Source organism: Somniosus microcephalus, chromosome 29 (genome assembly GCF_052327205.1).
Source record: "Somniosus microcephalus isolate GS21.2 chromosome 29, FLI_Smic_1.0, whole genome shotgun sequence".
Classification (NCBI taxonomy): domain Eukaryota; kingdom Metazoa; phylum Chordata; class Chondrichthyes; order Squaliformes; family Somniosidae; genus Somniosus; species Somniosus microcephalus.
Window position 1 is genome coordinate 8,985,082 of NC_141015.1, and position 16,015 is coordinate 9,001,096.

The 16,015-nt window shown below is 47.9% G+C and overlaps 1 protein-coding gene across 1 annotated transcript in view; it reads right to left on the reverse strand.

The window, feature by feature from the left end:
- The window catches only part of LOC147098459 (polyunsaturated fatty acid 5-lipoxygenase-like), an 83,148-nt gene extending 68,658 nt beyond the window's left edge, over positions 1-14,490 (reverse strand). Inside the window, exons 1-2 of the mRNA XM_085970142.1 lie at positions 14,188-14,490; positions 1,671-1,869 (exon numbers count right to left, since the gene is read on the reverse strand). Of these exons, the coding sequence (XP_085826268.1) occupies positions 1,671-1,869; positions 14,188-14,337 (349 nt within the window). The 5' untranslated portion in view covers positions 14,338-14,490. The remainder of the gene's footprint in view (positions 1-1,670; positions 1,870-14,187) is intronic.
- Positions 14,491-16,015: the final 1,525 nt, after the last annotated feature.

Consider the following 16,015-nt stretch of genomic DNA (forward strand, 5'->3'; position numbering starts at 1 on the left):
TCAAACACTCCCAGGGCAGGTACAGCATGGGTTAGATACAGAGTAAAGCTCCCTCTACACTGTCCCATCAAACACTCCCAGGGCAGGTACAGCATGGGTTAGATACAGAGTAAAGCTCTCTCTACACTGTCCCATCAAACACTCCCAGGGCAGGTACAGCATGGGTTAGATACAGAGTAAAGTTCCCTCTATACTGTCCCGTCAAACACTCCCAGGGCAAGTGTGCTATTTTTCCAAACCAACCATCGTGTTCCCTCTGAGTGAGTTAGTGTCAATTTAGCAGCGTGTTTTTGCTCACTAGGAACTAGGTTGAGGCTGCCCAAGCTCATGTTATGTGGGGCCCCAGCAGAGGAAATGTTCCTCAGTGACCTATGTCTCACCCACTACACCACACAGGCCTACTTTACATTGTTGCTTGGTTACAGGAGACTGGAATGAGTGCTTCTGGGGGGTTTTGGTTTTCGATGTGAAGCTGTACTGACACTCTTCAACTGATACAGATAAACTGTGTTTGAAAATACATAAATGTGAGAAGATTAAAAAAAGAGAAACATGATCACTTTTGGAATCAGTGGGGTTGATCCAGACTTTGTACAGCAGTGTAAAACGTGTCAGAGCAAGCCGGCTGCACTTTTTATATCTCTCCCCATTTTTATTTCCATTGACTGCTCGTTATTGACAGTGCAGCTGTACCCAGGTTCCTGACTGGAGTAAAGAGGGAAGGAGACGTCACTGTTGCTGCTGGTGTGAGAGTCTCGCTGACCTCCCTGATACAGATACAGCGGTGCACTGCAAACTCGGAGATGTTGCGGACGCCACCAGTCGCAGCCTGAAAGGAAGCCTGCGGCATAACAGTTACGGGTCACCTGTTACACACCTCTCCCAATTTTCATTTGGAAATTTTGAGATGTATAACAGGCGGCTGATCTGATATCACCCATTTTACATTGTCGCCCAAAGTCACAATTACCCCACGCAGCTTAGTATCATTACCAACTTTTCCCACAGGATTATTAAATTGCTGAGATTACCTCCCACGGCCTATTTGGAGCTATGATGGGCCTATTATAATTGGCCGGGGGGGCGGGGGGGGTGGTGGGAGCATTGCAACTGTCCACATGGTCAGGCCCAGCCCCCTCCAGCAGGGCCACCAACACTGTTCAGCACCTGGCCTGTTTGTGAAGTTGTGTTATTGACAAGTGGGGGTGGGAAGCGACTGGTTTTATCGGTCCCATCACCAAATCATTCTTTATATTGCCGCTGTTCAATGAATTTGGTGATTTTGTCACTTTTTCCACCCTAATTTTCTCCCACCCCCGCCAAGGCACTGGTTCATCCTGGCTCATGGGTTCCTGAGTGTTTCTGTCTCATGCATATGGCTCAACAAACTGATGGTGGACTATTTTCACATGGAGGGCCGCACTGCAGAGCCTGAGATCCACACGTGCACACTGTGAATCGGGGGGTGGGGGTGGGGGGTCACTAGATGCAGATCAGAAGCAGGTTATCTTGCTGATCCTTCCTCTCTCTAGCCCAGGGACACGACGGCCAGCTGTTACCGCCTGAAAGCAGCTAACTGGGCAGAGATCGGGGATCAAACCTGGACCCTGTTGCCTCAGTGCCCACCTTCTCCCGGACCCATCGGCTGAGTCCCAGGGTTTGGTGCTCACCTTGTCCGTCCCGTAGCTCGACCTCCTTGTGGTCGGTAATCCACCGGTAGCACGGAAACTCCATGTACTCGCCTACGGGTGTTTTTACTGTGATGTATTTACAGTACCAGTCATCCTGCATCCAGTACTTGCGCTTCTCAACCTTCACCAGCAGGAGCTCTCCAATATCATTCGACACAGTCATGTCATACGTGTCCACCTACACAGAGCAGAGAGGAGCATTACTGGTGTGCTAAGTGTAAAGAGGCCAGGAGGCGGGCACTGTGCCAGGGTGTGATACTGTTACATGCTGCAGGCACAATACATTTGTAAAGGGAAAATATTGAGACTTCTGTCCCCCTTTGTCCAGTCTAAAACTGGATCAGGGCTGAGCACTTTTAAAAAGACTGAGGCATAAAGCAAGACTTTCTCACATGTGCACGGCTGGGGTTGTACATCAGAATTTTCCTCTTCACTTTTCCGTCTTCATAATTAATTATGGCTGTGGCAAAACTGGATGGGTGCTTCCCCCTAAACATTACAATTCCCCTCCGTTCTTTATCCCTGTCCTTAGCTCCCAGTTTACTTTGCCCACAAACATCCATCACTCCGCCCAGTCACAGACCTGGTGATAAAATATGGAGATCACGTCTTTTTCACACGGTTGGAGACAAAGTGGGAGCTGGTTTCCTTTACCATGAATCAAAATTAAGGTTGGAAGCAAATTGTCTATGGTACTGGGCCAAGTTGCTTGATCAGGAATTTAGCGAGGATACGGATTTTGCTCGAGGTGTTAATACCTTGAAGATGTACAATTTAATTAACGGGCCCTCCGAGTCCAGTTGGTGAGCATTCTATGTAAAGATCACACCTTACTGTCTTCAATCAAGCAAGATTGACAGTTGTGACTTTGAAACTTTTAGACTAGGAATGTAGCAACACAAAGATAAAAAAATAAATCAAGGGGAGGAATTGACTAGATCCAATATAAGTAAAATAAAATGGTAATGGAGAAACTAATGAGACTAAAGATAGACAAATCTCCAGGACCCGATGGTTTCCACCCCAGGGGATTGAAAGAAGTAGGTGAGGAAATCGTTGCTGTTCTAGTCATGATCGTCCAAAACTCTCAATGTAGGAATTGTCCCCTTGGATTGGAAAATTGCCAAATGTCACTCCACGATTTAAGAAGGGTAGGAGAGGTAAACTAGGAAATGATATGCCTGCAAGTCTAACGTCTGTAGTGGGAAATTACTAGAATCTGTTATTAGGGACAGGGTGACTGAGCAATTGGAGAAATATGAGCTGATCAGAGCAAGCCAACATGGATTTGTAAAGTGTAAGTCATGTCTAACAAACCTAGTTGAATTTTTTGAGGAGGTCACTAACATGGTAGATAAGGGAGTGTCTATGGATGTCATTTATATGGACTTCCAGAAGGCATTCGACAAGGTTTCCACATAAGAGACTGTTAACAAAATGAGAGCACATGGAATTGAAAGCAACCTATTGACCCGGGGAGGGAATTGGTTAGGAGGTAGGAGACAGAAAGTAGGGATAATGAGTATTTACTCCAATTTGGCAAGATGTGACCAGTGGTATCCCCCAGGGATCTGTACTGGGGGCTCAGCGATTCACTGTATTTATCAATGACTTAGATGAAGGAATAGGGAGCCGTATATCCAAGTTTGCTGTCGACACTAAGTTAGGTAGAACAGTAAATAGTGTAGATGGGAGCAGAAAGTTGCAAAGGAACATTGATCGATTCAGTGAGTGGACATAACTGTGGCCGATGGAGTTCAATGTGGGAAAGTGTGAGGTCATCCACTCTGGACCTAAGAAAGATAATTCAGAGTCTTTTCTAAATGGCGAGAAGCTGGGAACTGTGGAGGAACGGAGAGAGAGAGGGGTCCAAGTAAAGAAATCACTAAAAGCTAGTGGACAGGTACAAAAAATAATTAAAAAGGCTAATGGAATGTTGGCCTTTATCTCGGAGGCTGGAATACAAAGGGGTGAAGTTATGTTACTGCTGCACAGAGCTCTGGTCAGACCCCATCTGGACACTGGGTTCAGTTCTGGGCCCCGCCCCTCGGGCAGGATATATTGTCCTTGGAGGGGGAGCAGCGCAGATTCACCAGAATGATCCCGGGGCTAAAAGGGTTAAATTATGAGGACAGGTTGCACAGACTGGGCTTGTATTCCCTCGAGTTTAGAAGATTAAGGGGTGATCTAATCGAGGTGTTTAAGATGATTAAAGGATTCGATAGGGTAGAGAGAGAGAGAAACTGTTTCCTCTGGTGGGGGGAGTCCAGAACAAGGGGGCAGAACCTTAAAATTAGAGCCAGGCCATTCAGGGGCGATGTCAGAAAGCACTTCTTCACACAAAGTAAGTGGAAACCTGGAACTCTCTCCCCAAAAAAGCTGTGTGTACAAGATGGTTTTTTAGACCAGTACGTTGAGGAGTCAACTAGGGAACAGGCTATCCTAGATTGGGTATTGTGCAATGAGAAGGGGTTAATTAATAATCTTGTTGTGCGAGGTCTTTAGGGAAGAGTGACCATAACATGATAGAATTCTTCATTAAGATGGAAAGTGAAGTAGCCCAATCCGAAACTAAGGTCCTAAATCTAAACAAAGGAAACTACGAAGGTATGAGGAGTGAGTTGGCTATGATAGATTGGGGAGCTTCATTAAAAGACTTGACAGTGGATAGGCAATGGCTAACATTTAAGGAACAAATGCATGAATTGCAACATTTATACATTCCTTTCTGGTGCAAAAACACAAAAGGAAAAGTGGCCCAACCATGGCTAACAAAAGAAATTAAGGATAATATTAGATCCAAAGAGGAGTCATATAAAGTTGCCAGAAAAAGTAGCAAGCCTGAGGATTGGGAACTGTTTAGAATTCAGCAAAAAAGAACCAAGAGATTGAATAAGAGGGGAAAAAATAGAATATGAGAGTAAACTTGCAAGGAGCATAAAGGTGGACTGTAAAAGCTTCTACAAGTATGTAAAAAGAAACAGATTAGTGAAGACAAATGTAGGTACCTTACAGTCAGAAACGGGAGCATTTATAATGGGGAGCAAGGAAATGGCAGAGCAATTAAACAAATACTTCGGTTCTGTCTTCACAGAAGAGAACACAAACAACTTCCCAGAAATGCTAGGGAACCAAGGGTCGAGTGAGAAGGAGGAATTAAAGGAAATTAGTATTAGTAAAAAAAAGTGCTGGAGAAATTAATGGGACTGAAAGCCGATAAATCCCAGGGCTTGATAATCTCTATCCCAGAGTACTAAAAGAGGTAGCCATGGAAATAGTGGATGCATTGGTTGTCATCTTCCAAAATTCTATAAATTATGGAACAGTTCCCCCAGATTGGAGGATGGCAAATGTAACCCCACTATTTAAAAAAGGAGGGAGAGAGAAAACAGGGAACTACAGACTGGTTAGCCTAACATCAGTAGTAGGGAAAATGCTGGAGTCTATTATAAAAGGATGTGATAACAGGACACTTAGAAAATATCAATGGGATTAGACAAAGTCAACATGGATTTATGAAAGGGAAATCGTGTTTGACAAACCTGCTGGAGTTTTTTGAGATGTAACTGGTAGAATAGATAAGGGAGAACCAGTGGATGTGTTATATTTGGATTTTCAGAAGGCCTTTGTTAAAGTCCCACATAAGAGGTTAGCATGCAAAATTAAAGCACATGGGATTGAGGTAATATACTGGCATGGATTGAAAACTGGTTAACAGACAGGAAACAGAGAGTAGCAAAAAATGGGTCTTTTTTGGGGTGGCAGGCAGTGACTAGTGGGGTACCGCAGGGATCAGTGCTTGGGTCCCAGCTATTCACAATATATATCAATGATTTGGATGAGGGAACCAAATATTTCCAAGTTTGCTGACGACATGAAACTAGGTGGGATTGTGAGTTGTGAGGAGGATGCAAAGAGGCTTCAAGGCAATGTAGAAAAGCTGAGTGAGTGGGCAAATACATGGCAGATGCAGTATAATGTGGATAAATGTGAAGTTATCCACATCGATAGGAAAAACAGAAAGGCAGAGTATTATTTAAATGGTGATAGATTGGGAAATGTTGATGTACAAAGGGACCTGGGTGTCTTGTACACCAGTCACTGAAAGCAAACATGCAGGTGCAGCAAGCAGTTAAGAAGGCAAATGGTATGTTGGCCTTCATTGCAAGAGGATTTGAGTACAGGAGCAAGGATGTCTTACTACAGTTATACAGGGCCTTGGTGAGACCACACCTGGAGTACTGTGTGCAGTTTTGGTCTCCTTACTTAAGAAATGATATACTTGCCATAGAGGGAGTGCAGCGAAGGTTCACCAGACTGATTCCTGGGATGGCAGGACTGTCGTATGAGGAGAGATTGGGTCGACTAGGCCTGTATTCACTAGAGTTTAGAAGAATGAGAGGGGATCTCATTGAAGCGTATAAAATTCTGACAGGGCTAGACAGACTGGATGCAGGGATTGCGGCTGGGGTGTAAGCAGGGTGTGGCGCATGGCGATGACTTCATTACCAGTGGCGCAGCGCTGCTGGGTGCTAACGGTTACCCCCGCCACTGACCTCCCGCTGAATTTTGCGGGAGGCGTCAGCGGCACTGCGCCCAGGCGCTAGTTGCTTTGCGCCCCGTTCGCACCCCCTCCTCTTAGGGCGCTAACAGGAGGTGCAAAGCAACCAAATTTTTCCCTCTATGTTTCTATGTTGAGGCTGGGGATCAATTGTAAATTTCAAAACTGAGATTGATAGATTTTTGTTAGGCAAGGGTATTACAGGTTACAGAACCACGGCCGGTAGATGGAGTTAAGATACAAATCAGCCACTATCTAAGTGAATGGCGGAACAGGCTCGAGGGGCTGAATGGCCTCCTCCTGTTCCAAAGTCCCAAATGGCCATAAATGTAGGAACACAAAGGGCTGAAAAAGACTATCTCGGTCCATCTGGCGGGACTGGGAGTTTGAAGTTGGAATACACAGAGCACCACTGAGATCCCAGAATTCCTGTTCAGCTTCTTCTATTCAACCTCAATCACCTCCCTGTGCAATCCACTTCAACCTAACATCCAACAATCTGTGGCCAGTAGTTCTATCTGATCCGTCCAATCCCCACCCCTCTGTCTGCCGTAGATCTAACTGACCTGTAAATAGCATTATCACTTTATAAACGCCTCAATATTTAGCATTATATATCAAACAGCTATGTTATCTTTGTTCATTTCCTGCTGACAGTCACCCAACTGCATGTTTAAAATTGAATCTCCACGAGGTAGACTTTTGTGTTTCGTAGCTGGGCATTAAGTATCACGGCGGGGATGGGATGATCCTTGGCCAGGTAACAGGTCGTGGTGGGTTGTAATGGGAGGTGAATCCAACACGCTCTGTTACCCGCCTGTGACCTCTCCCCACAGTTCTGTGCCTGTCTGGTGGGACACATGCTGCTATTTATCGCGCTCACACGCCTCAGTCGAGATGCTGAGTTCCAAGCCGTGTCAAGCACCAGCCTCTCCTGTCCTTAACAAGCTGGGCACTGACAGGAGCCAGTAGCCAGTTTTCTCTGTCATATCCCTCCAATGTCCCAGCTTCTAGTGTACCAGAAACCCAGACCCCGATCAGGAAATACAGGAAGTTGGATGCTTTTGGCACCAAAGGTGTAACCAGGAGCCGCTCTGCAGTCTGCACGCCAAACAATTGCTTGTCTATTTTTAACACAGGCTCGAACTGATGTTGCATTTTCATTGAGAGTTTCAGAAAGTCACTTGTGGTTTTCACAGTACACATGCCCGGCCGTACAATAATTCTACACCTCAGTCAATGCTGGTGCCCCGGAGATAGAATGACTCAGCAAACCTAGGCCAGGAATTAGCCTACCCCATACTGGCAACAAGTCTAGATCATCACCTCCAGTCACACCACCCTTCAACAGGTTCCCTTCTAATGGTCAGCTGTACCTGCCTACCCCCAAATGTCCTCCCTGCTCTCCTATAGGTGCTGACTTGCTGGGATACAGTCCCAGCAACCCTCAGTGTGAGCCTAGACATCATGTACTTGTCGGTTATTGACCTAGTGAGGCCATTACAACAGTGACTACACTTCAAAAGTACATCATTGGCTGTAAAGCGCTTTGGGTCATCCTGAGGTGGTAAAAGGCGCTATATAAATGCAAGTCTGTCTTTATTTCTTTTGATGTAATTAAAGGCGCAGAATCGTAGAATGGATCCTCTCAAGATCGGGGCTGGGGGGGTATTGCATTTGGAGCAGGGAATCGATAAAATGGAACAAGTTATTACTGCGAGCTCCCTGGCTGTAGTTCAAATCTGACTGCGACCCGCAAGAAGCGACAGCTGCAAACCGTGGGCGTGAGGACTTTTCTCCCGGTTTCCCAGCAGCTGTGCTTGGGAGATCAATCCTCCATTCCGGGAGGGGTGGAAACGCTGCAGGAGGGATTCATGGGTTGCCCAATACCACTGAGTGAATGGCACCATCACTGCACTTTGCAGAGAATCCCAGAGCAAGGAGGGACTGAATGCAGTCCACCACCCTTCCCACACGCAGAGTGACTGGTAATATTGGGATGGGGTATTCCCACTTATAGAAACATAGAAACATAGGAGCAGGAGTCGGCCATTCGGCCCTTCGAGCCTGCTCCGCCATTCAATATGATCATGGCTGATCCTCTATCGCAATACCATATTCCCGCTCTCTCCCCATTCCCCTTGATGCCTTTTGCGTCTAGAAATCTATCTATCTCCTTCTTAAATATATTCAGTGAATTGACCTCCACAACCTTCTGTGGTAGAAAATTCCACAGGTTCACCACCCTCCGAGTGAAGACATTTCTCCTCATCTCAGTCCTAAATGTCCTACCCCATATCCTGAGACTGTAACCCCTCGTTCTAGACCCCCCAGCCAGGGGAAACATCCTCCCTGCATCCAGTCTGTCTAGCCCTGTCAGAATTTTATACGGTTCAATGAGATCCCCTCTCATTCTTCTAAACTCTAGTGAATACAGGCCTAGTCGACCCAATCTCTCCTCATACGACAGTCCTGCCATCCCAGGAATCAGTCTGGTGAACCTTCGCTGCACTCCCTCTATGGCAAGTATATCTTTTCTTAGGTAAGGAGACCAAAACTGCACACAGTACTCCAGGTGTGGTCTCACCAAGGCCCTGTATAACTGTAGTAAGACATCCTTGCTCCTGTACTCAAATCCCCTTGCAATGAAGGCCAACATACCATTTGCCTTCTTAACTGCTTGCTGCACCTGCATGTTTGCTTTCAGTGACTGGTGTACAAGGACACCCAGGTCCCTTTGTACATCAACATTTCCCAATCTATCAATATTTAAATAATACTCTGCCTTTCTGTTTTTTCTACCGATGTGGATAACTTCACATTTATCCACGTTATACTGCATCTGCCATGTATTTGCCCACTCACTCAACTTGTGCAGATCGCCTTGAAGCCTCTTTGCATCCTTCTCACAACTCACAATCCCACCTAGTTTCGTGTCGACAGCAAACCTGGAAATATTACATTTGGTTCCCTCATCCAAATTATTGATATATATTGTGAATAGCTGGGGCCCAAGCACTGATCCCTGCGGTACCCCACTAGTCACCGCCTGCCACCCTGAAAAAGACCCATTTATTCCTACTCTCTGTTTCCTGTCTGTTAACCAATTTTCAATCCATGCCAGTATATTACCCCCAATCCCATGTGCTTTAATTTTGCACACTAACCTCTTATGTGGGACTTTATCAAAGGCCTTCTGAAAATCCAAATACACGTCCATTGGTTCTTCCTTATCTATTCTACCAGTTACATCCTCAAAAAATTCCAGTAGGTTTGTCAAACATGATTTCCCTTTCATAAATCCATGTTGACTTTATCTAACGCCGTTGATATTTTCTAAGTGTCCTGTTTTAACATCCTTTATAATAGACTCTAGCATTTTCCCTACTATTAATGTTAGGCTAACCGGTCTGTAGTTCTCTGTTTTCTCTCTCCCTTTTTTAAATAGTGGGGTTACATTTGCCACCCTCCAATCTGCAGGAACTGTTCCATAATTCATAGAATTTTGGAAGATGACAACCAATGCATCCACTATTTCCATGGCTACCTCTTTTAGTACTCTGGGATGCAGATTATCAGGCCCTGGGGATTTATCGGCTTTCAGTCCCATTAATTTCTCCAGCACTATTTTTTACTAATACTAATTTCCTTTAATTCCTCCTTCTCACTAGACCCTCGGTTCCCTAGTATTTAGGGAAATTATTTGTGTCCTCTTCCGTGAATACAGAACCAAAGTATTTGTTTAATTGCACTGCCATTTCCTTGTTCCCCATTATAAATTCTCCCGTTTCTGACTGTAAGGGACCTACATTTGTCTTCACTAATCTGTTTCTTTTTACATACTTGTAGAAGCTTTTACAGTCTGCTTTTATGTTCCTTGCAAGTTTACTTTCATACACTATTTTTCTCCTCTTAATCAATCTCTTGGTCCTTTTTTGCTGAGCTCTAAACTGCTCCCAATCCTCAGGCTTGCTACTTTTTCTGGCAACTTTATATGACTCCTCTTTGGATCTATTATTATCCTTAATTTCTTTTGTTAGCCATGGTTGGGCCGCTTTTCCTTTTGTGTTTTTGCAGCAGAAAGGAATGTATAAATGTTGCAATTCATGCATTCCTTCCTTAAATGTTAGCCACTGCCTATCCACCGTCATGCCTTTTAATGAAGCTCCCCAATCTATCATAGCCAACTCACTCCTCATACCTTCATAGTTTCCTTTGTTTAGATTTAGGACCCTGGTTTTATAGGAGTCGGAAACTGCCGGATTTGGGAAATTGAGAGGACAGGCTTCACCAAAACAGAGACAGCCTAGGATGCAGCCTCTGGATCCCTACTAGACTGCCCAGCACCAAAGGCCTGTTAGGATAGAGGCGCAATGAGGCAGCTTCCTCTCAGTCTCACCACACATGCTCCAATTGCAGCCGTATTGTCTGAGTGTTCGAGAGCCGGCACGGGCTGCCAGGCACAGCACCATCAGACGTGGCCCCAGCTGTTACAGGGACATCACACGGCTCTAGACATAGATGGTCAAGCCCACAACCATCCTGAGAACTGCAGCATCGAACAGCAAGCTGCCGCCACAGCTTCTCCTCCCACTCAGGGAGTACGTGGACACAGCTTTAGGCCAGGAAGCAGCATGGTACAGGTCTAGATATAGGTTGACAGACAGACAGGCTTGCATCTCTATAGCGCCTTTCACGACCACCGGACGTCTCAAAGCGCTTTACAGCCAATTAAGTACTTTTGAAGTGTAGTCACTGTTTTAATGAGTGAAACGTGGCAGCCAATTTGCGCACAGCAAGCTCCCATAAACAGCAATGTGATAATGACCAGATTATCTGTTTTAGTGATGTTGATAGCACAATAAATAATGACCAGGACCCCAGGGAAAACCCCCCTGCTCTTCTTCGAAATAATGCCATGGGATCTTTTATGTCTACCCGAGAGAGCAAACACCCAGTAGTGTAATGGCTCCTCCACTGTTCCTTAACTCTAACCAAATAGATTCTGTCTTTGACCCTCAACTACATCATCCCTCTCCAGTGCTATAATAGTTTCTTCGATCAATACTGCCACCCGCCCTTTTTTCCCCTATATTTCCTGAATACCTTGTAGCCAGGAATATTAAGTTCCTAATCCTCCCTTTGTTTGAGCCAGGGCTCCATTATTGACACTATATCATAGTCCCATGTGGAAATTTGTGCCTGCAGCTCACTAACATTATTTACCACGCTCCGTGCATTTATGCACATGCACTCCAAACCCATCCTAGTCTGCTTCGCATTCCCCCTGTCTGATCCCTCCTATTTCTGAACTACTTTTTATTCTAATGCTGTTTGTCTGTCCCAGTCCTCTGTGCACCTTGGCTCGACTCTTCTTAATTACCAATTCGGATGACCCAGGTGTCATCAATCAGAAATCAATTTAACAAAAGTGCCCCCTTTTAAAGGGGCACAAACAAAAAATCCAAACTCTAAGTAAAAGAAAAGGAACTTTATCAAATGATCTCAGAATATTATTTTGTCTCCCCTATCTAATGCTTCATCCTGGTGCACTTCCCCCTGCCAAATTAGTTTAGCCCCTCCAGCAATAGTTAACCTCCCTGCTAGCACAGACACACTGGGCCGAATGGCCTCCTTCTGTACCGTAAATTTATATTTTCTATGATTCTATGATTCGATGACATTGGTCCCAGTCCTGTTGAACTGCACCCTGTCCATCTTGTACAGGTCCCTCCCCCCCAGAACTGGCCCCAGGAATCTGAAGCCCTCCCTCCTGCACCATTTCTCCAGCCACACATTAACCCATCTTATCTTACTGTTCCTATGCTCACTAGCACATGGCACTGGAAGTAATCCAGAGATTAATACCTTTGAGGTGCTGCCATTTAACTTCCTCCCTAGCTCCTGAAACTCTTTTCCTTATTATGTCGTTGGTTCCAACATGGACCATGACTTATGGCTGTTTACCTTCCCCTCGCAAAATGTTCTGTACCTATTCAGTGATGTCCTTTATCCTGGCACCAGAGAGGCAACACACCATGTGGGACTCATAGTTGCAGAAATGCCTGTTTATCCGCCTGACTATCGAATCCCCTATGACCATAGCTGTGCCCCCTATGCAGTCATGTGCTGTGGATGTGCTCCAGACTGCATTCCCTATGGTGTAGTCACCCTCAGTACTGAAAACCGGTTTGAGTGCGTCACACTCCCAGAGGATTCCTGCACTGCCTGCCTCTTTCCACCCTGCCAGATGGCCACCCACTGACTATCCTCCTGAACTCGCTGTAGCTGCAGGGTGACCACCTCTTGGAAGGTGTGATCCAGGAGGTGCTCAGTCTCCCGTCTGTCCTGCCATGACTCCAGCTGCTCCTCAAGCTCTCAAACCCTGAGTTTGAGCAACTGGAGACATTTCCTGCACACATGGTTATCCAGGGCACATGAAGCGTCCTGGAGTTCCCACGTGACACGAAAATTGCAGGCAACGGGTCTCAGCTGTCCCGTCACTTTCTTTAAAGTCTATCTACTTATGTTTTAATATATATATATATAAAATGTTATATAATGTTTTAGCTTAGTACCCCCTTAACTCCTATGTATTCATTATTTATTTGATATATAGATATATTATATATGTCATTAAATTCTATTTACTTCGTGCTCTACCCTCCCCTCTTCCTCTTTTGCTGCAGTCCCTCGGTTTAAATTACTTAAAACCTCCTTTCCCTCCGCACCAAATTCCCATCTTCACTCAGCAAGCTCTGTCCTCAAGTTCTCAGTGGAAACAGTGTCTCCCGATCTACTCTTTCAAAACCCCTCTTCATTTTGAACACCTCTATTAAATCTCCCCTTAACCATCTCTCCTCTAATGAACCCCAGCTTCTCTGGTCTCTCCAAGTAACTGAAGGAGTGAAGTTAGGAAACACTTCTACACACAAAGGGTGGTAGAGGTTTGGAACTCTCTTACTCAAACGGCAATTGATGCTCGATCAATTGTTCATTTTAAATCGGAGATTGATAGCTTTCTATTAACGAAAAGTATTAAGGGATATGGGCCACAGGCGGGGTATATGGAGTTAGGTCGCAGATCAACCACGATCTCACTGAATGGCGGAATAGGCTCGAGGGGCTGAATGGCCTTCTCCTGTTCCTACTATAGCAAAATACTGCAGATGTTGGAAATCCGAAATAACAACAGAAAATGCTGGAACAACTCAGCAGGTCAGGCAACATCCATGGAGAGAAATTTGAGTTGACGTTTCGGGTCGAACCCTTCTTCAAAACTGGAAAGAAAAGAAATTAGATCGAAGGCAGGGCTGCGATCGGACAAAAGAAGTGAAAGAAACAAAAGAGCTAGACGAGATGGTAATAGGCTGAGATTAGGTGTGAAGTGTACTGGCAGGGCAAGAGATGGCTGCCAGGTGTGAGAGGGAAACAAAATGAAAGGGAGGGGAGGAGTGGAAAAATTACAAGAAAAAATGTGTAATAGGGGCCGAGGTTATGATCTGAAATTGTAGAACTCTATACCTTTCTCATCCCCGTTACCATTCTGGTAAATCTCCTCTGCACCTTCTCTAAGTTCTTGACCTCCTTCGTAAAGTGTGGTGCCCAGAAATGGCCACAATACTCCAGCCCAAGAACTAAATCCCCTCTCCCACCCGGGACAGACTGAGCCAAAGCCCCGCTCCCACCCGGGACAGACTGAGCCAAAGCCCCGCTCCCACCCGGGACAGACTGAGCCAAAGCCCCGCTCCCACCCGGGACAGACTGAGAGCCAAAGCCCCGCTCCCACCCGGGACAGACTGAGAGCCAAAGCCCCGCTCCCACCCGGGACAGACTGAGAGCCAACACCCGCTCCCACCCGGGACAGACTGAGAGCCAAAGCCCCTCTCCCACCCGGGACAGACTGAGAGGTTATTGTAAGGGAATGATTCTCACCGCTCCTCGCTCGAAGTCGTTGTAAAGCGGTTTGTCCAACAGGGTCTTCTCGCTGTAGCCCTCGCTCCCCACCAGGGTCAGGTAAATGTAGTCATCCGTGCCCGCGAACCACTGGCTCCCGGTCGCCACCGTCACCGTGTAGGAGAACATCGTCCGGTCTCTGGGTCCCGGGCTCTGGGTCTCTGGGTCCCGGGCTCTGAGTCTCTGGGTCCCGGGCTCTGGGTCCCGGGCTCTGAGTCTCTGGGTCCCGGGCTCTGAGTCTCTGGGTCCCGGGCTCTGAGTCTCTGGGTCCCGGGCTCTGAGTCTCTGGGTCCCGGGCTCTGGGTCCCGGGCTCTGAGTCTCTGGGTCCCGGGCTCTGAGTCTCTGGGTCTCGGGCTCTGAGTCTCTGGGTCTCGGGCTCTGAGTCTCTGGGTCCCGGGCTCTGAGTCTCTGGGTCCCGGGCTCTGAGTCTCTGGGTCCCGGGCTCTGGGTCTCTGGGTCCCGGGCTCTGAGTCTCTGGGTCCCGGGCTCTGGGTTGCGCTTGTTCTGAAGTTGCCCAGCCTGACTCGGAGTGTCGGGCTGAGAGCTGCTGTCGGAGCTGGGTGCCCAGTGCCGGCTCACTGCTGAGGGAAGGCTGTTTCAGCACCGCCCAGTTCCTCACTGATCTTCACTGTGTGAAGCAACAGGCTGGCGGAACCAGCGCCGCTCCGCGTGTCCTCACCACAAGCACCAGTGCCCGGCACCTTTCATCTTAAACCCCCATTCCACTGGCCACACAGGCTAGATTCACACCTGGGCACTGGGGGCGAGAGGGGGCACGGGGGGGGTGAGAGGGGGCACGGGGGGTGAGAGGTGGCACGGGGGGTGTGAGGGGGCACTGGGTGAGAGGGGCACTGGGTGTGAGGGGGCACAGGGGGGTGAGAGGGGGCACTGGGGGTGTGAGGGGGCACTGGGGGTGTGAGGTGGCACTGGGGGTGTGAGGGGGCACTGGGTGTGAGGGGGCACTGGGTGAGAGGGGGCACTGGGTGTGAGGGGGCACTGGGTGAGAGGGGGCACTGGGTGTGAGGGGGCACTGGGGGTGTGAGGGGGCACTGGGGGTGAGAGGGGGCACTGGGTGTGAGGGGGCACTGGGGGTGAGAGGGGGCACTGGGGGTGTGAGGGGGCACTGGGTGAGAGGGGGCACTGGGGGTGTGAGGGGGCACTGGGTGTGAGAGGGGACACTGGGGGTGAGAGGGGGCACTGGGTGTGAGGGGGCACTGGGGTGAGAGGGGGCACTGGGGGTGTGAGGGGGCACTGGGTGAGAGGGGGCACTGGGTGTGAGGGGGCACTGGGTGTGAGGGGGCACTGGGGGTGTGAGGGGGCACTGGGTGTGAGGGGGCACTGGGGGTGAGAGGGGGCACTGGGTGTGAGGGGGCACTGGGTGTGAGGGGGCACTGGGGGTGAGAGGGCACTGGGGGTGAGAGGGGGCACTGGGGGTGAGGGGCACTGGGTGTGAGGGGGGCGGGGGGCTTGGGGCTCAGTGTGAGTTAGACTGCCTCCTCTAGATGTGCACCCAACGCTGCAACAAGAGCCTAAAGGCGGCGAGAAATGTCCAGGAACTGGACTGAAACGGTTTGCAGCCTGCTGAAAGCTCAGTGCAGATAAGATGCACATGTTACATTTCTTATTTCTGTTTGCAATCAATAATTCGGTTTAACCAGAGACATGCAGCAATAGGACTTGGGCAAAATCCCAGTTTAAGGGTTTGAGATGGAAACTGGTATCTGTGAGCAGCGATAGGCTGGAGGGAGTCGCACACTTTGCTCCGGCTAATCTGATGCCACTGTTCGTAAAACAGCGACTGTCCAC